Raw genomic sequence first — 22,303 nt, forward strand, 5'->3', positions numbered from 1 at the left:
CAGGGACGTGGGATCCAATGCCCTTGTAGATCAGGGAGCCAGCTGTCTAGCCAGTCCACACACACACCCTCCTTTTTCAGCAGCCTCCAAACACTCCTAGTCTGACTCTTCCCCAACAGGGACCAGTCAGAGGCAGGATTCGCCATCACCTGCCCCGCTGGCAGCCATTACATCAAGTGGATTTTGCAAATAGTCGTAAGGGGCTACTCCCTCCCCTTCAAGACTACCCCTCCATCCATGCCACCATCCTATGATCAGATGACGGAGGATCACTTGGCACTTCTCTGCAAGGGGGTCACAGCTCTCTTGGCCAAGAGAGCCATAGATAGGGTCCCTGTGCCAGAAGGAGGTTGTGGTTGTTATTCTTGCTACTTTCTGGTGCCAAAAAAGGACATGCACCTCCGCCCTATACTAGACCTTGGGTCCCTCGGTCTTTTCGTCAAGAAGAAGTTCATAATTCTTACTCTGGCTAAGGTTTTATTTGTCCTGAAACCAGGAAACTAGATGGTAGTGTTGAACTTGCTGGATGCCTATTTCCATATTCCTGTTCTGCCTGCCCACAGATGTTACTTGTGGTTCACGGTAGGCCACAAGCATTTTCAGTTCACCATGCTCATCTCTGGCCTTACCAGTGCCACTTGGGTGTTCACTGAATTGATGGTGGTGGTCACAGCTCATATGCACAGGTCATTGAGTCTTCCACTACCTCAATGACTGGCTGTTTAAGGCAGGCTCACCGCAGGCTGTTGTATCCCGCCTCCAGACTACAGCGGACCTTCTGCATTCCCTAGGGTTCACTATAAATGTGCCAAAGTCACAACTGACTCCAGCTTACATGCTCTTTCATCAGAGCTGTTCTGGACACAGTGCAGTTTTCACACTTATCCTCCCATGCGGCGAGTCCAGGATATTCAGGCAACGATACTGATGCTTCGGCCTACAACCTGGAATTTCTTGAGAATGACTCTGAGGCTGCTGGGCTTCGTGGCCTCCTGCATCCTGCTGGTAAAACATGCCAGATGGTATATGTGGGGTCTGCAGTGGGGCCTGTGGGTGTAGCATCAAGGGAATCTCTCTGACATACTCCAGATATAAGAGGGAACTGCACAAGATCTGCAGTGGTGGCTCTTGAACCACGATTGGGTCAGACACAGATCCCTCTGCCTTCCCAAACCAGATCTGACAATAGTGACAGACGCATCACTCCTAGGATGAGGCAGCCACATGGGAGAGGCAGAGATCAGAGGCGTCTGGTATCAGATGGAGTCTGGGCAACACATCAGTATTTTGAATCACCGAGCGATCAGGCTGGCATTGAAAGCATTCCTTCCCTCTCTCAAAGGGAGATTAGTGCAGGTTGTCAGACATCTCCACTGCCATATGGTACTGCATCAAGCAGGGTGGGGTGGGGTCATGGAGCCTTTGTCCAGAGGCTCTGCGCATCTGGACATGGCTGGATCAGGAGGACATATCCCTGTTTGTTCAACGTTTGGTGGGATTTCTAAATGCAAGACATGACAAACTCCGCTGAAAATGCTTAGCGGATCATGAATGGCGTCTCCATCTGCAAGTGGCACAAGGTCTCTTTCTGCAGTCAGGATGCCTTGGTTAGAGCTGTACGCCTCTGGAGAGAATATGCAATGTTAGCAGTTTTTCACATTGGAGTTTCCAAGGCAGCAATCACTTGGAGATGCTTTTAGTCTTAAGTGGAACTCGGGCCTCCTGTAAGGATTTCTGCCCATACCACTTCTATCCTGAGTTCTCAAGACGATCAAGAACGACCGGGCCCAAGTAATCCTTGTAGCTTCGGACTGGGCACTAAATGTTTGGTATCTCGAGCTGCGGAGCATGTCCGTTGATCCTTTGATCAGACTGCCACTTTGGGAGGATCTTTTGTTGCAGCAGCAGGGCAGGGTTCTGCACATGAACCTGTCCACTCTCCACTTTCTTGCATGGAGATTGAGTGGTGACAGTTGACAGCCTTTGACCTTTCTCCCGAAGTTTGTAACGTTATGTTGGCAGCCATGCGTCCCTCCACCTAAACGGTATACACCTGTCATTGGAAGACATTTATGGCTTGGTGCACAGACAAGTCTGTTGACCCCCTTTCTGAGGTCCTGCTGTTCATCCTTTCCCTGGCCCAGCAGGGCTATGCTATGGGCACTCTTACAGGTTGAGTGCTATTTCTTCTTCTTTTAGGTTGCCTGATCAATTTTCTTTGTTGTACATAGGTTCCTTAAGGGCCTTACACATCTTTTTTCCTCCATACCCATTCATTATGCCTGTAGGAAGCTGGCTCTCTGTATGGTGCATTAAAAAGAAATACACCATGCAGAGAGTCTAGTGGATCACCAATTGGTTTGCAGAGGTAAAAGTAGATAAGACTAGTGCTCTATTTTGTGGTAGAGTGGGTGAGCAGTTAGACTTATCAGAGGGTAGTACTAAGTATTTTGTGTACTCAGAGGATATAAATGAGACATTCACTCAAAAAACAAAAAAACAATCTGAGACCTATTTAGAAAAATAACACTTGTTTTTATATATACTTTACAACCAAGAACTTCGTTATAAGGTAAGTAAGTTTTCAAGCATAAATACTTTTTAGTTTAAAAAATCGACAGTGCAATTTGAGTTATTCAATGTTAACCTATAGGAGGAAAACACGGTCACCAAACAAACACTTATTGACGACTCGCGGGACCAATCTTGTAAACGTAAGGTAAGTATTGGACAAGGGTCAGTCCCACACCAAAAGGGCAGCACTCGGATGGCCGAGTATAGAGGTGCAGTACGTGTCAAGTGCCCAATGTATTTCAATGAGGACTGGTTTCTGTGGATTTAGGCTGCAGGGCAGGGGCAGTTGGGGGCAGCCAACAGGGCGGTCGCAAACCTGGGGTGCTTGGGGATGTAGGTGCACCTTCAATTCTCTTTTCCAAGGCCCAGGGGCAATGAATGTAGGGTTCTCCTATGACATCAGGTTTCCTTGCCCTGGAGCACTCGCGGTTGGAGGGGTCCTGTGGTCTGAGGCTGCAGATGTTATCATGGAGTCCTGGAGGGGTGAAACCACAGTGGTCTCGAGCTCAGGAGAGCCAAGGGACATTGTTGACACCAGGGGTCCACTTCAACTCAAGCCGGTAGCGACAGGTGCAGTGGTAGCTTTAGGTGTTGGTTTCTCTCACTGTAGTAGCTGCTGGAGGGGGGGTGGGCTGTGTGCAAAGCCTAGAGGTGAATTCGGGGAGTCCAGGAGAGGTGAACCCACAATTGACTCTGGACAGCTGGGAAACCTTGCTGGCACCAGACGTCCATTCCCACCTGGGTTGGTGACAGCGGATGCAGTGGTGACTACAGGCATCTGGTCTTTGCTGGTCCGGGTGTTGCAGAGTCCTTTCTTTGGAGTTGGTTGGAGAGCAGGTCCGTTGTTCATGGGAGACTTGAATCTTTGTTGAAGGCAGACTGTCCTTCCAGGTTTCTGGAGGTTCAGCTTAAGGATGAGGCTGATGTGGTCAGGAACAGTCGATCAACACACTAGTGGCTGTTAGGTTTTCTATGGGCACCTCTGGGTCCATTTATTGATAAATCCCTTACTGGAATCAGTGAGGGTTTATTAATCTGAGATGTTTGCTACCAAATATCTCTGGGTTCAGAGAAGCCATTATGTAGCTGGGAAACTTGTAGTGGCCAGTGTCCTGCACATGTCTAAAATTGCTTCCCTGTTCACTAATTATGTCTAAGAATTGACAGAAACATAGCAGGATCATATCTGCTCATGTATATATGCCCTCACAGGTGTCCTGATGCACACTGCCTTAGGGGTGACTTGGCACATGCAGTGGTAGAGGACCTGGCACACAGGGGTGTGTGACAAGTCATGTTTTCAATATTAGCGGCACCAACACACACAGTCTGCAATGGCAGCACTGTGTGGGTTTGATGAGGGGTACCCGGGGGGGGGGCACAGCTGTCAGGGACGTTTCTTAGCACCCTAGGCACCAGGGGATACCATTTACTATGGACTTACAGAGGGTGCCAAAGAGTGTGCCAATTATGGAGAACAACTACAGTTCTGGGAAAGAGCCCTGGCACAATGGACCTGGCTAGCAGAGATCCAGTGCACTTTCAGTCAAAATCACATCAGATACCAGGCAAAACATTGGGGCTAACCATGCCAAAAAGGGACATTTTTCTACATTGTCCCAGTGGGATCCGAATTTGGTTTTGACCTTTCTGATGCACGCTCCTTTCGAGCCTTTCCACATTTGTCAGCTAAGACTTCTCACTTTGAAAGCAGCCTTCCTTGTGGCCGTTACATAGGCCCGCAGGGTGAATGAGCTGAAAGCATTGTCATCTAAGCTGCCCTATTTTTCTTTCTATCCCAACAAAGTGGTGCAAAAGCAGACCATTTCCAGATGGGTCGTTCTCTATATAAAGATCTGCTATGCACTGGCTAAGAAGCAACCCCCTGAGGGTTTGTATGCTCATTCTACCCACGCTAAAGCTACAATCAGTGTGTTGGCACACAGAATTACAGTACTTGACATCCATCTGGTGGCAACGTGGGCATCTCTGCACCCATTTACCAAACACTACTGCCTGGACACTCCGGTCCCTAGGGACAGGCACTTTGCTTGTTCAGTCCTGCAGGACTTTCTGGTATGAACTTGGTTCGTAGACACACCTCCGTGGATGGTATTGGTTGGGTATCTGTTCTAAGGTAAGGAATCGGCAACTAGAAGTCTCTATCAGATGAACGTGTTGCTTACCTTTGGAAATGCCTTATCTGGTAGAGGCAATATCTAGTTGCATATTCCTTACCGACCCACCCATCCTCCCCGCTCTGAGAACTGATTTCTAGGGACAGGGACTCCCCTTTCAGGGCCTTAGTTTTTATGCACCAGTAGTCAGTGTCTTTAAGGCTCTGCCCTTCTGGCTTGGAAAGCTGTGAAAAGAAACTGATGTCCGCACACTGGGGTGGTGCCTGTATAGGAACCTTGATGTCCTATCTGGAGCAGACAATGTTGACGACTGGTGAGGAGACAATCAATGCAACCTAACGCGTGCAAGGGGTACTGTCCACGAAAATATCTGGATCCAGTCTGACGCCTGGGAAAAATTAAAAGGTGAGGAATCTGCAAATAAGTGTCTCTACCAGAAAAGGTGTTACCGAAGGTAAGTAACTTGTTCATCAGGACTAACCATTAGATGACAGGTTTCTGATGTTTTTGTGTTAAGTAAATGAGAAGTAAGACAAATATTAATGCTCTCTGCATAGTGAGATTGGAATCAGTGTCCAAAAGATGCTGGAATAGAGCTAGCACATATTGTATAGTACTATACTGTAATTTTATAGTGTTTAATGCCCCCTGAGTGATTTGTGGAGAGTCTCACTCAACTCTGGGACCTATGGTCTGTGATTAATCCAGCGATTATGGGTTATTGTTTCTAATTGCCATTCATCTTGTGCTCTCCAAGAAACCACTCCACTCCAGTTTTATGTAGTAGATTAAATTAATAGGACTTCGATGAGATTATTAGTGGAGGATACTTGAATTGATCCAATGCATCTACTTTGTAATATCCATGTTTCTGGCCTCCAAAGGATAGTTTTGCCAATCTCCAATTCTCAGTGCTGAAAACCAACTATCTATGTATCCTCATCTCCCACGTATGTGAAGAAACATAAGTTTGTAAAATATGTAGCTGGTCAGATAAAAGTAGTTTTGAGGTAATTGGTGGTTTAGAGTAAAATGGACCTGTCAATCAGTGATAATTTAATTTCTCTTTAAGAGTGGAACAATAACAAATGGAATTTTGGCAAGCAGCACATTACCTGCTGTTAACAGCGCAGAGACTTACACACCATCAATAACACCTCCACAAGCACAACCGAACATGGAAAATTTTCTAAGGTAAAAAAAACAAATTTTGTCCTTAAACGTGTGCATGTTTAGATTACACAAACAAGGAATTAGTCAAATGCATAAAAATGTAGCATTGGCTTTATAGTTGAAAAGCGAGTGATAGTTCTGTGTGCAGTCAATAAACCATTAAGTGGAAAAGGTGAAAAAGGCCGCTGAGTGCATGGATGACTTGCCATGCATCATATTGTGTATCCTGAAGCAAATTTTCAGTCGGCCAGTCTTTCTTCCAGTTACCCTCATATCTCTTTGCAACTCTTGGCCAGTGGCAACCATATCTATTTTTGCCTTGGGTCTTTCTCTTCATGTTGTAAAGCCATATTAAGTGTGCAAAGCCAGAAAGCACATCCATTACGTTCTGTGGAAGTGGGCTCTAGCTTTGAGTATACCTAACACAAAGATTGATAGTCCTTCAGTCTTTCCTTGGTAAGTATCAGCACTTATCTCTTAAGCCTGATATTATCAATGCATGTCTAGGCTAATTGCTCACCTTTTTTTTACCGCTTTCTGTCATCATACTAACAGATTTTGATTGGGGGTTCACTGATTTATATGTTTGCCCTTTTTGTTTCTCGGTAAAAATTAAGTGCTGATGGAAGGTTCAAACTAACTAGACTGCATACAAAACCCATTTCTGAAATAGCTCCAGTTCAGGGGTAGGTGGCACCATTGGCCAGTGTTGCCACTCCATCCACCTTTTTATAGGATTTAACAGAGTTTCTAATGGGTGTCACAGCTGCGGGCTGATTTTATTTCCACTTTTTCAGTATCTTTAGATGTGGATTTGGAGTTAAGTTCCAAAGCTTTTAGTCTTTTTGCCAAAGTTTTAAAAAAAAATAATCTTGAAGGTGTTTGCAGAACTGTCTTCAGCTGAGAGGACAGGTTTTAAACCATGCTCCACCTGCTGGAAGCAGGTGTCTTTCAAGGACCTGCATAAAGTCTGGCTTTAGTGTCTTAAGCATGAAATATCATTATACGTCATGTTATAAGCCATATTCTGCCACAGCACAGAAAGCTATTCCCTTTCTCTGTTTTCAGCTCAGTCTGTGATGGGGACAAGTCGACTTGTCCCTTGACCCCATCACAGACTGAGCTGAAAACTGAGATATTCCTCAACTTGTTCTGCCCGTTTCTGCCTAGCTATTGGTGAAAGATGATGAATTTATCTCTAGAGAGGAGATGATATTGCTAGCCAAGGACGCCATCCACCTTGGTCCTTAAGTGCAGAAGGGCTAAGGGAGTTAATGCTGGTACTTCAGTGTGCACAAGAAGGACAGGGACAGAGGCTTATTTTAGACCTCAGTCTCTTGAAATCTGTTTTGTAGTCGGGTTGGATCACTGCCATTTCATTGCCCTGCCTTCTGTCCCTTGGGTGTTCTTTGAGGTTGTCTGTTTGCTGCCCACCTTTACAGGTCAGGAATGCATGTATTTTTCTACTTCAACAACCAGCTGCTTCAGGCATGTTCACCCCAGTTACTCTCAGATTACCTTCAAAGACTGTCACAAGATCCTCCCTGTGATTCACTATTAAACAGCCAAAAACACATTGTCAGTGTGAGCAGAAAAGTCCTTTTAAAGGGGCCATTATGGACACAGTAGCCCCTTAAGAACTTTTCCACCTTTGCATCAGAGTTTCCTGTAAGAGTGCCTGTTCCGGTTTTGATTGTTCTGAGACTTCTTTAGCTTCTGGCTTTGTACATTCTGCTGGTGCTGCACCAACCTATTGGAATTAGCTGGCCCTCCAATGGAATCTTGAGCTCCAGTGGGCTAGCGCTAGGTTTGTCTTTAGAACAACATGCCACCCTGACTTCTATCAAGCTGTATTCCTTACCACTTTTGGAGCTCAAAGTGGTGGCTGAAGTCATTCCTAGGCCTGGGAGTCCACATGGACAATGTAGAGGTTAGAGGCTTCTGGTACCCGATGGATCTGCTTCATTTTATCAGTCTTTTAGTTCTACAGGCTATTTATTTGATCCAGAAGAACTTATTGCCGTCCATCAGAGGCAAGGTGGTCCAAGTTCTGACACACACTGACCTCTGTATAGTGGTGAAAGTAAAAAGGTGGTGTGGTGGAGGTCTCATTGTTTTGACTGGCGATGGCTTGCTCATCTTAGGATTTCCATGACTTTGTCACCTGGTGGATCCCTCAAGACGGGTGAGCTTAGCAGGCATCACCTTCCTGACCATGAGTTGTGTCTCCTTGGAAGTGGCTCGGGATATCTTTGCTCAGTGGGTCGTCCCCTCAGCAGATCTGTTCGCTACCTCTGAAAATACTCAGTGCCCAGCGGTTGGTGGCCTGGAGTTTCTCCCCTTGAGATTCCCTGGGAGACATGTTTCATCTTTGGGAGACTCCGGCCTACTACGCCTCACCACTGATCCCACGTGTCCTGAAGAGAGTCCAACGTGACTGAGCACAGCTCATTCTGACAGAGCTCAGTGAGTGTTATTGAAACTCCTGCATCTGCGCATTTGCCTTCCCTTTCAATTGGCCTCTTCTCATGGATCAGTGTGCCACTCGTGCCTTTGCGATCTACATCTCCATGCCTTGAGATTGAAAAAACTATTTGAGAGGCTTTGATCTAATACTGGAGGAGATGTATTTCATTGTGGCTGCTGGCCATCTTCCATAAAGACTGTGCTCTGTTTTGTTGGGTAAAATTGGAAGTCTGGTGTGAGGAGATGCAAGTTGACCTTCTACAGGCCAATCACAAGACCATTTTTATTTATGGAACAGAGGAGTCCAGTATTTATTTATCAACTTTTTTGGGGTCCTCCAGTGCAAAGAAGGGAATGGTGATCCAGAAGCGCACCTTATCCTGATAAATTGCCTTCTGTAAAAAATAAAATTAAAATTAAAAAATGTAATCTGCCTTGGCTAAAAGGAACACTCCTGAGGACATTAGGGCTCATTACACCAGAGCAGAGGCTGCCACTGTTGCTATAGCTCAGGGTGTTCCGGTTTTGGAAATCTGCCATATGGGTATCTTTCTGTGCTTTCACAAGATGCTATTGAATCAGTTTTCCAGTACACAGATTGAGCCATTATGCCTGCTAAATGTTTCAGGAATACCTGGTGTAATTTCCACTTCTGAGATCCACCCCTTAAGAAGGGAATATTGCTTTAGTTTCTACTCCCAAAGGAAGGGCTGTGCATTTAGAAGTAGCCAACAGAAGAACATGTTACTTACCCTTGGTAATGCCCATTCTGGTAGATATTCTAGCTACAGAGTCCTCACTGACGGTCATTCTCCCTATTCTGTGAAGTGGACTGTGAGGACCTAAGGTTACAAGTAAGATTTTGCACGCAGTCAGTTTTGTGGATCTTGTGGTAACGGTCTATATTTGGTGGGCCCAAAAGCCAAAGATTAAATCAAGGTCAGTGAGCAGGGATGGTCCCTATATGTGGCTCCTTATCGTTATGTCTTCATTGAATGTGGTGTGTCTCAGTTGGGAGCAAAGGAGCACTTGCAGAATGCCTGCAGCATTTTTTTAATGCAGCTCTCCTACTGAGCCACTCTGTTGAGGGTGGCATTTGTCCTTCCTATTAAAAAAAAAAAAAAAAAAAAAAAGTTAATGGAGCACCACAGTCCACCGTGTCCTACAAATGATAGTGTTTGTACTGCTTTTCCTTAGGAGGCTGACACTAGTCTCTAAATCCTACTCCTACCCCTGCTATTTACACAATCCAAAGTGGGATCTCGCATGGCAAGCTTGAACAGGGCACAGGGTCATAATTCAGTTATTTACGGGATCAACTTAAATTGCACTGAAAGTTCATAAGCCTGTGTGTCATGAAGGTCCAGTCAAGGAAGGTAATCCTGGCACTGATTCTTAAAACACTGAAGTTACAGAATTGCCTATTGTCTCTAACCAGAGCTTGCCCCAGTCAAGATAATGGGTTTGGTACTTTTACTTACACAGGGTTGAATTATCCTCTTGGGCCCCCAGCAGAAAAGAGTACTTCCTTGCATTGGTAATTAGGAAAGCCGCTGAGTTCTTGGTCCTACAACTGCCTTATCTGGAGATCAAGACAGATGTCCATTCTGCAGATTTGTAACATGTGCCAGCCTCATCTAAGCCCTTGCTTCCGTTCAATGAAGTGCTTACTGATACCTTAATAGGCACTTGTTGAAACTCTGTTCATGCCCACTAGTGAACAGGTAGAAGGCTAGATGTCATAGGCCAGCTGTTGGTGACCCTGCTTTCTTTACACTGCACCGACTCCAGATAGCTTAGTGATCCAAGCTTCCACCAGCAAGGTAAACTCAATTAATTTGATACAACCTTCCCGGATACGGAGGCAAAAATGGTTGAGACATTCAGGAAACTAATGTTCCCCTCCACCAGCCTAGTGCAGTGATCAGTCTCTATGCTGTTTGTTTATGGGGCCGATATGTGTACGCCATCTGGGTCATAGCCAACTAGACCTGTCCGGCAGTGCCAGAAGAACTGGCCTCATTGGCTCACACCATTCAAGATGGTCAGTAATCGACCAAATATGTGATTTGTGTTGGCTTTGATATTACTGATTGTCTGGGACAGGTGATTGGCATCGGTGTGGTGCTACGCCGCTATGGGCGGATGTGGTTCACAGGTTTCTCAGGAGGCATGCAGGCATCCCTTATAAGTATGCCTTTTAATGGTTCACGTCTGTATGGCGGCAAAGCTGATTCAGCCCTAGAACTCTTCAAGAAGGGTAATTTAACCCCTGAGAGGCAGTGTCCTCGCTTGTACAGGAAATCCCTTGGCTTTTCTAGGGGGGTGAGCTTCCAGGGATGGCTTGTCTTTCCTGCTGTTCCATGGCTGAGGATCTGGCTGGCAACTCGCAAACCATCCAGGATGTCAGTCCTTCTAGTCCCTCTTGCCAGCAGCAACAGTCTTTAAGCAGTTTTACCTAGCATTAGCAACGCACATCCACTCTGTGGGAGGCAGAATCAAGTACTTTCTTAGATAGAGGTGATCTTTCACATACAGCAGATGAGTTGTCTTTATCATTCAGCATGATGCACTACCATTTTTTTTTTTTTACCCACAGCACTTCACTCTGACACCAAACTGGCTGGTGGAGGAGGACCTGTCCATTCTAATGCAGAACGTATGAGATTTACTCTCCAAAGGAGCAATTAAGATGTTTAAGGTTTCAGAAATAGCGACTGGTTGGTGGTACTAGCTATTTCCTGGTGCTGAAGAATGATAATGTCCTCGTCCGTCTTAGATTGTTGCCCTCTGAATGCATTCCTATGGAAGGACAAAATGCTTGTGCTGGCCCAGGTTCTGTCTGCCTTGGAACTGGATGACGGACTTGGACCTGAAGAATTTCTATTTCCATATACCTGTCCTGTAGTCCTGCAGATGTTACTTGTGATTCAAAGTAGGCCAGGAGAATTTTCAGTTTCATGATCCCCTTCGGACTCAAGAGTGCCCCCCATGTTCATTCACGAAAGTGATGATGGTGGTGGTTGCCACCATCTTAAGATGTTGGGGATACCAGTTTTTCCCTAGCTCAATGACTGGCTGATGAAGTTTAGCTCCCCACAGTCAGTTGTAGACACTCTCCAGGTGATGATGAACCGCTTGACATTGTTTGGGGTTACGAACAACAAACAAAAGCACAGTTGACTCCTTCATAGAGCCTTCCTTTTATAGGAGCTGTCTAGAACATTGTGCAATTCAAGGCCTTCTTTCCATTGCAAGAAGTCCGATGTTTCAGCCTCAGTCCTGGATCGCGGTGAGAGCAGCTCTGAGGCTTCTTGACCTGTTAGCCTCCTGCATCCTGCTTGTCATCTACCCAAGGTGGCATATGCATGCTCTGCAGTGGAATCTGAAGTCCGAGCACACATTAAAAACAAAACAATCCATCACTTTTAAAAACATAAAGAAGGGTTCAAATACAATTTTGATAAAAACCAGCAGCAAGCAGTTCTCCCCAGTTACATGAATTGTTCATGTAGCAAAGGCAGTAAATTATATGCTAGCAGTTAACTTGCTTAACAGGTCGATACTTATAATTGAAACTTCTCATAATCCCATTACGCTAAAGGGGTGATACTAGGGTACTAAACCCCTTCCTTTGTGTTCTATGATACTTATAAAGTGCAAGGCATAGTGTCAAGATCCCAAAAATGTCTCAATAAAATGTGTAGAACTTCCATCCTAAAATAAGGCCTTCCAGTTAAAACCTTAATGTTTTCTTTCTATTTGCACATTTCAGGAAAGAACACATGTTAAGATTGGGGAATTAGTTGTTGGAGGTACACAGGGGCAAATCTAGTTGTCCTAATCACCCACTTTCATATAATTGGAATTAAGAACCTTTTTGTAAGATCAGTAAAACACATTACAAAACAGAGTAAGATGCAACAGGCTATGTGGGGGAGATTAGTCACATGGGCATGTCAAACCTTTAGAGGGCTCATATTTTCCAAGGGTGAAGCCAAGGTGCCACCTCACAAAACCTATCCTAAACCTAGTAGCCTTCCTCAAGAGCCATCAAGTCCACTCTATGTATGGTTCCAGGAATGGAGAAATGTAAATCTCCGCATACTCTTGCGATCTTCCCTGAAGGCTCTCGACCTTTTTTTAAATGTAGATTTGACCCACAAGAAATCATTTTTTCGTATGGTGGAGGGGTTGGTGAAAAAGGTCGGCATACTCGGCTTCATTAATTCAGTTTTAATGTAATCACATTTTCATGCCTCTCTGTAGGAAACTGGCCTGGTGTTTGGTGGGGTGGGTCCCTAAGGTACATACACCTCATACCAGGTCCAGGTATCCCCTATTAGTGTAGTGTTGGCTGTGTTTACAATCCAGGCTCTCTCTAGGGATAACTGTGGATGAGCAACCAAGGCTTGTCTAGGAGACATGTGCAAAGCTTATGCAATACCACTGTAGTCACACAGCACTTACACACAAGAAAGAAAACCCCCAGTGTTAGAAAAGTAAAGGTACCTTATTTTAGTGACACAATACCAAAAAGTACTAGGATCCAACCCTTTAATAGGAGTTAAGTAAACACACTAACTATGTACACTAGTTATCATTAATAGGGATAGAAAGTGATAGAAAACGGTGCAAATGCAAACAGACAATAGTGACCCTAGGGGGAGCCAAAACCATATACTAAAAAATGGAATGCTAACACAGGACCCTCACCTAGGTAAGTGGAATGTGTAGAGGGGAGCTGAGGGTGACTGGAAACCCCAAAGGTAGGTACTACAGTGCCCCCTAGCAACCAGGAAGAAAGGAGTAAATAACTACATTTTCCCCCAACCACCCAAAAGGAGGTAAATGAAGAGAATGCAATACACAGACAAGACTGCAAGAAACAGTGGTGGATTCCCAAAGAGGAAGGCCTGTGGAAGAAAGGGAGCAGGTTAAGAGTTCCTGAAGGATGCAGTTAATGCCCATGCCTGATTGCAGTTGGTCAGTGGCGTGGAAGAGCAACCAACAAGTCTTGTCAAGGCAGAAGTCACTGTGAAGCAAAAGTGGAGCTGCCAGAGGCCAGCAAGGTCCAGGAGGACTCAACCCATGAAAGGCAGAGAGTCCAAAGAAAGAGGCAGGTCCCACAGGAGACCATCTCGCCAGTGAACCATGAGTCACAGAAGAGCACTCCCAGCACAACTGGAAAAGGGTTCCACGCCGCAAGGAAACCAAACAGAAGGGTGTGCATTGCAGGAAGGAGGGCTGGGGCTAAAGGGAGCCTGAAAATCCCTTAGAGGAGATGGAAGCAATCCTTGGTAGATGCAAGAGACGCGGTGCACGGGGGTACTGTCCTGTGTCGGAAGGCAAAGACATACATCCACCAAAGTTGGACAGCTGGCAGGGCCAAGAGGACTCCTCTGGACCCCACCAACCATGATGCAGGATCCTCGCAGCTCAGGATAAGAGGAGATCCACACAGCCGGTCATCTTTGCACTTGGTGCCTGCGGATGCAGGGGAGTGACTCCTTCACGCCAAGGGATATTCCTTCTTTCTTCTTGTGCAGACTGAAGACTTGCCTCCCTCAGAGGATGCACCATGGAAACAATATTGCAAGCAGAGTCTTCATCGTGGATGCAGATTGTCGATTCCTGGAGGGTCCAGTCGCGGTTCCAGTGGCTAGCAGTCGAAGTAGATGTTGCAGAGGAGTTGTACTGGAATCTTGCAAGCCAAATCTGAGGACCCACCCAAGAAAGAAACCCTACATAGCCCTAAAAGGGGGATTGGTCACCTAGCCAGGTGACCACCTATCAGGCAGGGGTTCTGATGTCACCTGCCTGACCTGGCCAATGAGATGCTTCCAGAGGTCCCTGCCTGCCTTGGATTCAAGATGGCAGAACCTAGGGACCCTCTGGAGGCGCTTTGCACATACAGTGGCGTTCCCCCACTCACAAAGTCCAAGAAAATAGAACTGGAGTTTGTGAGGGCACCTCTGCTAGTGCAGGGGTGCCCTCACACACAGGTACTTGCAACCTGCCCTCTGGGCTAGGAGGGCATGCCATAGGGGTGGCTTATAGTGACCTGGTGCATGCACCCTTTCACGCAGGCTGCAATGGCTGTCCTGCAGATATTTTGCGTGGGCTCCCCATGGGTGGCATAATACATGCTGCAGCCCATGGGAATCTCCTGGTACCCCAATGCTCTGGGTAACATATACTAGGGACTTACATGGGGATACCAGTATGCCAAATGTGGGGTGAAAAATTGTACAAGTGACCAAGTTAGAAGGGAGCGAGCATAATCACTGGTGTCCTGGTTAGCAGGATCCCACACAGTCAAACACACTGACAACAGGCAGAAAATGGGAGTAACCATGCCAAAAAGAGGGTACTTTCCCACACTCTCACACACACAAGGCAATCATAAATGATCTCTCTATTAAACGAAGCATGTGGATTATCCCATGTAGATTACTACAAAAGCAAAGGAGACATTTTAATGGCATCCTCAGCATACTCTATCCCAAACTCCTGGTGTATAATATAGGTAGAGCATGCAAGGGAAACATCCAGAGGTTGCCTAAGCACCCTGTTTTGCTCCCCTATGAGTGGGTTAGTGTTTGAATATCCCCAAATTCCTGCTCCATAAGTTTGGACCGGGAGACACTTTCTTTTATAGGCTTCCAGTAGAGGGGCTACAGGTTTTTCCCAATGTGTTGGCCACGTTGAAAATGTGGCCCACCGAGCTTGAAAATGTCTGCCTCACCTTGGACATACATGGTCCTCTGTTACTCCTAGCATCCATAACTTCTCCTAAGTATGAAAACTCCTCAGACTGGGCTACAGGATAACCATGCAGATAGATGCCCCGCATCTGGTAGTTTCTGGGCTTTCAAACCCTAATAAAGGTCTTTGTTTGGCTAGTAACCAGGCACTGTGTCCCCATTAAAGATACAAATTCTTCAAATAAAACATTAAGACCATTGGGGGTTCTAGATAATAAAACTGCACCATCTGCATATAATACAACTGGGACCTCTCTCCTGCCAATTGATGGGGCCTCTGATACTGTATTTGAAAGGGTTGCACCAAGGCCATTGATGTACAAAAGAAACCATACAGGAACCAGAACGCAGCCCTGTCACACCCCTCTTCCTAGCTTAAAGCTATCTGTCCGTTCACCCAACGGCCAAACCTCACTGATACTGACATGTCATAATGAAGGGCTCTCAAGAACTGCACCAGAACATCCTCCACTCCTAGGTCAGATAAGATTACCCATAACTACGACCTGACCACGCTGTTGAAGGTGCAAGAAAGATCCATGATGGCCAGGCAGACAGTGCCCTTGGCTCAATATCAATCTGTCAGAGTTGCAGCTACTCATCTGGAACTGAAGGCCTTTCTGATGTCCGTCAAGAGGAGACTGGTACTGGTTCTCATTGACTGCACCATTACCCTGTGCTACTGCAACAAGCAGGACAGAGTGGGGTTTTGGTTCTGGGCCTCTGAGGTTTGCAGGACCATCCTGGCATATTTCTGATTTTGAACCATTTAGTGAAATCTTTGAATGCAAGGCTCAGTTGGTACCTGGCGGCTGACTAATGACTGCTGCATCCCAAGCGGGTGCAGGTTATCTTACAACAGTGTGGGAGGAAACCTGGCTAGATCTTTTTGCCACTATCTGGAACATAGAAAGTCCACATTTTTGCTCATTGTGGTGCCTTGAAAAACTCACAATAGGAGATGCATTCCGGCTATAGTAGAACACAGGATGCCTTTCCGTCTTGGCTTCTCCTGGGTTCTGAAGATGATCAGGAATGACAGGGCCACAAGCCATTCTAATGACTCCTGATTGGGCCTGGAGGATGTGGTACTCAGAGCTTCTATGCATACGTATCTGTCCCTTGATCAGGTTTCCATTCCCAGAGGATCTTCTGTTGCAGCAGCAGGGCAGACCAATGCACGCTTCCATGCATGAAGACTGAGCAGCAACAGTTGACTACACTGAATCTACCACCTGAGTTTGTGGCTGTTATCCTTCCAGCCAGGCATTTACATGGCGCTGGGACACATTTGTCACCTGGTGTGAAATCTACAAAACAAACACGTTGCAATCCAAACCGTAGGATGTTTTATTGTATGTTTTGTCTTTGGCCCCAGCAAGGCCTTACAGTGGACACTATTAAAGGTTATTTGTCCTTTCAACCTTTTTTGTGTTTACCAGACAACAGTCATTTTTTAAATCGCCTGTTGTGGTGTGGTTATTAAAGATTTAATACACATGTTCCCTCTCAAGCTATTTTTGATGCCTTAGTGGACCTTAACTTGGTCTTGACATTTCTTAAGTGTACTCCTCTTGAGCTGTTAGACAGCTGCTTGCAGCATCATATGACTTTAAATATCAGGTTAGTCATTGCTATCACTTCAGCTCATCATGTGAGTAAACTCCAGGCCCTATCGCTACAACCACCATTTTTCTGGACAAATTGGTACTGAGGACTCCGACTACCTTCTTTCTGAAAGCCATGACATCTTTCTACGTTGTCAATCTATCACTCTACCCACTTTACCCAACCTCACCCCTCGAAACAGGCTCCATTGGTTGGACCCCAAGAGAGCTTTAAGCCTTTGTTTTGATTTTACCAAGAACCATTGCTTTTTATGGCATTCTTCTTGGCAACAGCAGGCTGTGCAAAAGAGGACTCTCTTAAGGTGTTTAGTAATGTTATGCATTAGTCATGAAGTATTCTCCTGAACTTTTGAGACCTCATTCCACCACAGCTAAGGCCTCAGGCCATGCGGAGTGCCTGTCCCTGGATATGCCAGGCTGTAACTTGGACATCTGTGCACATGTTCACAAAGCACTACTGTCTCGTCAGCCAGGTCCAACAGAAAAGTCATTTTGCTCCTCTATCCTGCAATATTATTTAGTTTGAGTTTGGGACCTATTCTAAGATTCTAAAGATGAGGTGTCTGTGGTTAGAGATAGCCTTCAGAAGAACAAATTACTTACCTTCAGTAACAGTCTTGTAGATTCCTCACCATTTTCCGACCTCCCTGTACAGTGGAGTGGCTCCTTTTTACCATTTAAATGGTTGCAAATTAGAGAGCTGCACACTGCTACCGGTATTGGTTTATTGCTCCGTTTGCAAGTGTGAAACCGTTAAGCAAGAAAGTGACATCAGCATGCAGGGGTGGTGCTTATATATGACTCTGTTCCGTCCCTCCAGTTTAGAACGAAGTCTATTCAGAGCTGCACAGCGCCACGTTGAGGGACGCATGAGCATTGCTATGAAAAGATTCCAGTTCCAGTTTGGTTCTTGTGAAATATTCTAAACTTGAGCTAGAGTATCCACCAGAAAGAGCGTTACTGAAAGTAAGTAACTTGTTTATCTGTACTGTATGAGGGATAAAATGCGAGCATGCATTTCAATTATTTATAGATGTAGCCCCATATATTACTGATGTCAGTGGACCAAACGACTTAATAAAATGTTAACAGTAGTTTCTTGACAATTTAGCAACTGATTTAACATTAACTGTTTTTTTTGTTTTTTTTGTATTAGTGCCGTGACCCAGCTCACTGAACAGCATATGAAGACTAAATGTTTGCTAACTACTGAACTATGAAGGAAAAGTCTGTTCTCTAATTTTTAATCCCTGATGACTGGAATATTGTTTCATGTCTGCGAACATTCTTCTACAACGTTTTTCTAACAGACGTCTGAAGACGTGGATAACTTGCAAGAACTTTGCATCCATCCATCTGTTGAATTTGCTTTGAATTTGTTTTACCTTGGTTTGTCGAAAGAACGCTCAGAAGAGCTTGAGGAAGAGGTACCAGGTAAACCAATACCTGGCAAGCCTGAACTTGTGCTGAGAATGCCCCAACACAGATGCCTGTCTTGTTCCTTTGTGTTGAAGCATGCCTGTCTACTACTGTTTTCTAGGTTAATACACCTCAACCATCCTTTTGAGGTGGACTATCCGTGGCCCTTTGGTGTTCAGCTTCTGTGAAACTAGTCCAGGTAGAGCCACTGTATCATCCTACATATATATTTATATATATCAGTGTACTCCTCATGTTTGTTACTTCTGTTCCGCTTGTTTGATGGATTAGACCTTAGTGACTCTTCTGTGAAGTATTTTGCACATTTCTTGTGTATTTCACATAAAGATATGTAAGCAACGTAAAGAACCTATGTCTGAAGGTACTAGCTATGTAAGGTACCGTCATTTCCATTCTTTACTTCCACACGGAGGTGTGTATGGATATTTCTATATTGGTACTTGAATACTCAAAATGTGTGATCTGGGTGGTACCCTTACGCAACTCGGCGTTTGCACAGTTAGCAATATTGTTTGCTGAATCATACCCTGATCAGTGTCAAATCTTGATTATTTTGGGTCTGCACCTGACAAAGGCTGTAGATAGGCTAGGCATCCAGGATTATTAAATATAGCCAGATGGTGATTATCTGATATTTTATCATTGTGGACATAGCTGAAGGTCACTGTTAGCTTACGTTAAGGGCAAGTTTAAGAAGACGAAGACATTTCTTTTTTATTTCTTTTTTTAACTTCAAAATGAAGAGTGAGGTTTACTTGGTGCAGGTCATTCTGAACATTTGGAGTTTGTGTAATCAAATCTGCCAGGATCTTGTGCATTCTGGAGTTAGTCACCATTTATCAGCTTGCTAGGATTGGAATTGACACTATGGAAGCTAAAATTATTTTAGTAGATTTTGCCTGTAACAACACCTGCTATGTCTCGCCATGTTGCAACTCTGTAAAAACGGTTTTGTTTGCAAGTTTTTAGGTCAGTGGCCTGTCTCCCTTCTTCTTGAGCAGTTTGTAGTGCTGGTAAAGTGGTCTGTTGGCACTTTAGATGTGACCTTTTTTCTTAAAGCCCTGAACCTTTACATACTTAGTTTTACTTGAATGTTCATCAAAACCACACGTTTGATTAACATTCCAATTGTCCGTTTCAGCGTTGTATTCTTGGTGTTTGACAATAAATTGAGATGCAGTACTGTAGGTTTGAATGCTCCAAAAGTGAGACCGTAGTAATCCCGCAGGAAGCACACGTTAGTTAGCTGATAAGATGGAACATAATACTGTAATGCAGGTGAAGACTATGGCATGAGGTGTGCCAGAACACTGCTCGATTTCAACACTTTTGAGTATGTGACTTAGTTGTGTAGATTTGGCTTTCTTAAAATTCAATTTGCAAGTTGGAGTGATGTTGGAAATATGAAAAAAATGCTTTTTAATTTGAAAAGATTGATTTTCCCAAGACAGCTTCGTAGCAGCAAAGTACTGTAGTGATGTTTTTGCTGAGGCTATTGCGAACCATGTGTGGTGCAAAAAGCAGACAAACTTGTGTCATATATTTTTTTGTTCAAATACTTTTATTACATTTTTGCAATTGTGCAAAATAAAGAAAATACCAGCAAACAACATAAAATGTTGTAACGTGCAGCACAGCATAAAAGTAAAACACTTTATTCCTTCCACAGTTTAAGCTGCATCGAAACCTCTTCCTGCCTGACAGGTCTGCATGCTGCACTATCTTGCAAGTGATAACGCTTGGCTTTGTGGTGGCTCTGCGTTGAGGGAAGACATTATGGCATGGATTATGGTGTGCTTAGGTATTTTGTCTTCCTGCTGTTGACTTTGTGGGGTGGGATAATTGACAACAGGCCTGAATTGCTACGGAGGAGGCGTTCTATAATCACTTTGTAGATAGATAAAATCATGCATGGTATTCATTTGGTTCACAGACGCTGTGAAAAGCTGAGAGGCTCTAGAATGAATGTATGATCAGTCAGTCCGTCAACCATATCAATTTAAAGACTATTGGCTTTCAGTCCCTATGCTGCACTGTGCCTTTTCAAATGTACCGGACTGTGCCTTTTTCAAGTGTTAAGCACCGTGAGGAATGACAGCGACTGTTTTAGTGTGTTTTTTTTTTGAATGGCTAAATGTGTTTTCTATCATTTATGCAGATTATCGTTCAGACGGTTGTCTCCTAATTAAAAATCAACCGTATTTGCTTGCCCAGAATGATTAGTTCACAAAACATGGAAATGCATGGTCCTCCATCTTGTTTGGGGAAATGGAGTGATACAATTTGTGTATTGAATTCTATAATTGTGTCTAAAGCACGATTGATCCAAGTTAAATGCCGAGCAAAGACTTGGTTTCTAAATCTTGAAGACATTATTCAATGCCTTCAGCATTGTGCGCTTGATATATGTTACACATTTTGTCCCAGGAGTACTCGAGGGCCTACCTTATATGAGGTATACCAACAGCACATTAGACTGTCCTTAAGCATGAATATTGTAATATGTATTCTGCCTCTGGCAGAAGAAACAAACCACTCTTGATGGCAAGTTCCATATTGGAGCACTTGAGATTAAGGTGTATGTGGCATGCATTAAAATGAATGTCCCCAAAACTCCACAGTAGGTTCTTATTTGCATTACGTTGTCCAAGTGGAGGAAAAAATCTGGTTAATTTCTGTGATTTTTTTTTATTTTATTTTTATTGTAATTGTGTTTACCTAGTCACTTTATATTTTCCATATTTTCTAGCAGCTGCAAAATACATTGGTGTTTGAACAGTTATTCTTATCCTGCTCCCATAAAACACAGCACATTTAATTCCCGGAGATTTTTTTTTTTTTTTTTGGTGACGTTACAGTATGTCTTTAAATGGCTAAGATATCTCAATACCTTTGCAAAGTCTGAAAAGTGAATTATGTTTTTAACAAGTGTGAGCAAAATAGCACCGCATCTAGCAAAGATAATGAGTTCTTGAAGTAATTTCCAGTTTGCCTAGGTGTAAGACTAGAAAGTGAAAAATGGAGTGTGTTCTGACAATATTTTAAGAAATAAAGCAAAAATAAATTGTAGTTACAAGGTGGTTACCTAGAACAAGGGAAGGACTGCCTTGGTGAGCTCTGTCAACTTAGAGATAAACTAGAATGACTGGAAATTAAGAAAAGTATTGTGCTAAATAGGACCCTCACCGTTCGTAGTAGTTCACCTTGAGATTTACTGTATTTTTAAGTTGCAAGTTACCCGCTTGTATAAGGCCCCAGTGTGTGGAAGGTCATGTAGAGCCTTATCATAATTTACATTCCTGTACATTGAGTCAGTCTTTACTTGGTTAACCGAGTTAAGAATCCTTGGTTGTACCTCCTAATTTCTCTGACATTATGTTGTCTGCAATGATCTGTTCTTGATGGGAAATACAAGACAAAGGGACAACATGAACTTTATTGCAATACTTTTTCCTTTCTGAGACAAGGTTTTCTTGTTAATATTTCAACATTTCCTAGATACGAACTAATGTAGAATGCTATTACGTGTATTTTTCGAATTTTTTTTGTTCTGCTGTATTGTTTTAAACTAATGTCACGCCAGACTACTGTATTTTTATCTTTTATATGTGAAGCTTTGCAGTAGATCTTAGTGTAATTTATTTTTTAAACGCACCGTGCTTCTCTTTATATTTTTTCACAATTTGTAGTTGATGTATAAAGTTGTATTAGGGAGTCTACACTGAGATTTCTATTACATTTTGTAAATGGGAATAAGAACTGTGATTTGTACTCTACTCGATAAATGTTTTGTGAATGTGTATCTTTCCTAGAAATTTCAAATACATCACATCTATCAAAGCTTCTGTGGATTTATTTTTTTGCAATTTTCTGTGTAAATGTAACTTCTGTGAACATTTCTTTACTGTCTTGTTCTAGCTATGGTTGAGTTTTCATTGATTCTAACTAGTGTTAAGATTAGCCTCTAACACAATGCCTTAAAAGATCCGTAAATTAGCCTTACATGAACCTTACTTGATTTGAATTTGTGATTATCAAATTATTACTTTGGGAGTGCCATCTACTGGAGGCAAAAGAGAGGCTATAATGCCTGTAGTGATCATTGGCATTCTAGAAC

The 22,303-nt window shown here is 43.9% G+C and overlaps 1 protein-coding gene across 2 annotated transcripts in view; it reads left to right on the forward strand.

Moving 5' to 3' along the window:
- The window catches only part of EPB41L5 (erythrocyte membrane protein band 4.1 like 5), an 873,454-nt gene extending 851,428 nt beyond the window's left edge, over window positions 1–22,026 (forward strand). For both annotated transcript variants that reach the window (XM_069224616.1, XM_069224615.1), the window contains exons 25-26: window positions 5,785–5,906; window positions 17,903–22,026. In XM_069224616.1, the coding sequence (XP_069080717.1) occupies window positions 5,785–5,906; window positions 17,903–17,966 (186 nt within the window). In that variant the 3' untranslated portion in view covers window positions 17,967–22,026. The remainder of the gene's footprint in view (window positions 1–5,784; window positions 5,907–17,902) is intronic.
- The last annotated feature ends 277 nt before the right edge of the window (window positions 22,027–22,303 follow it).

Source organism: Pleurodeles waltl, chromosome 3_1, assembly GCF_031143425.1.
Source record: "Pleurodeles waltl isolate 20211129_DDA chromosome 3_1, aPleWal1.hap1.20221129, whole genome shotgun sequence".
Lineage (NCBI taxonomy): Eukaryota > Metazoa > Chordata > Amphibia > Caudata > Salamandridae > Pleurodeles > Pleurodeles waltl.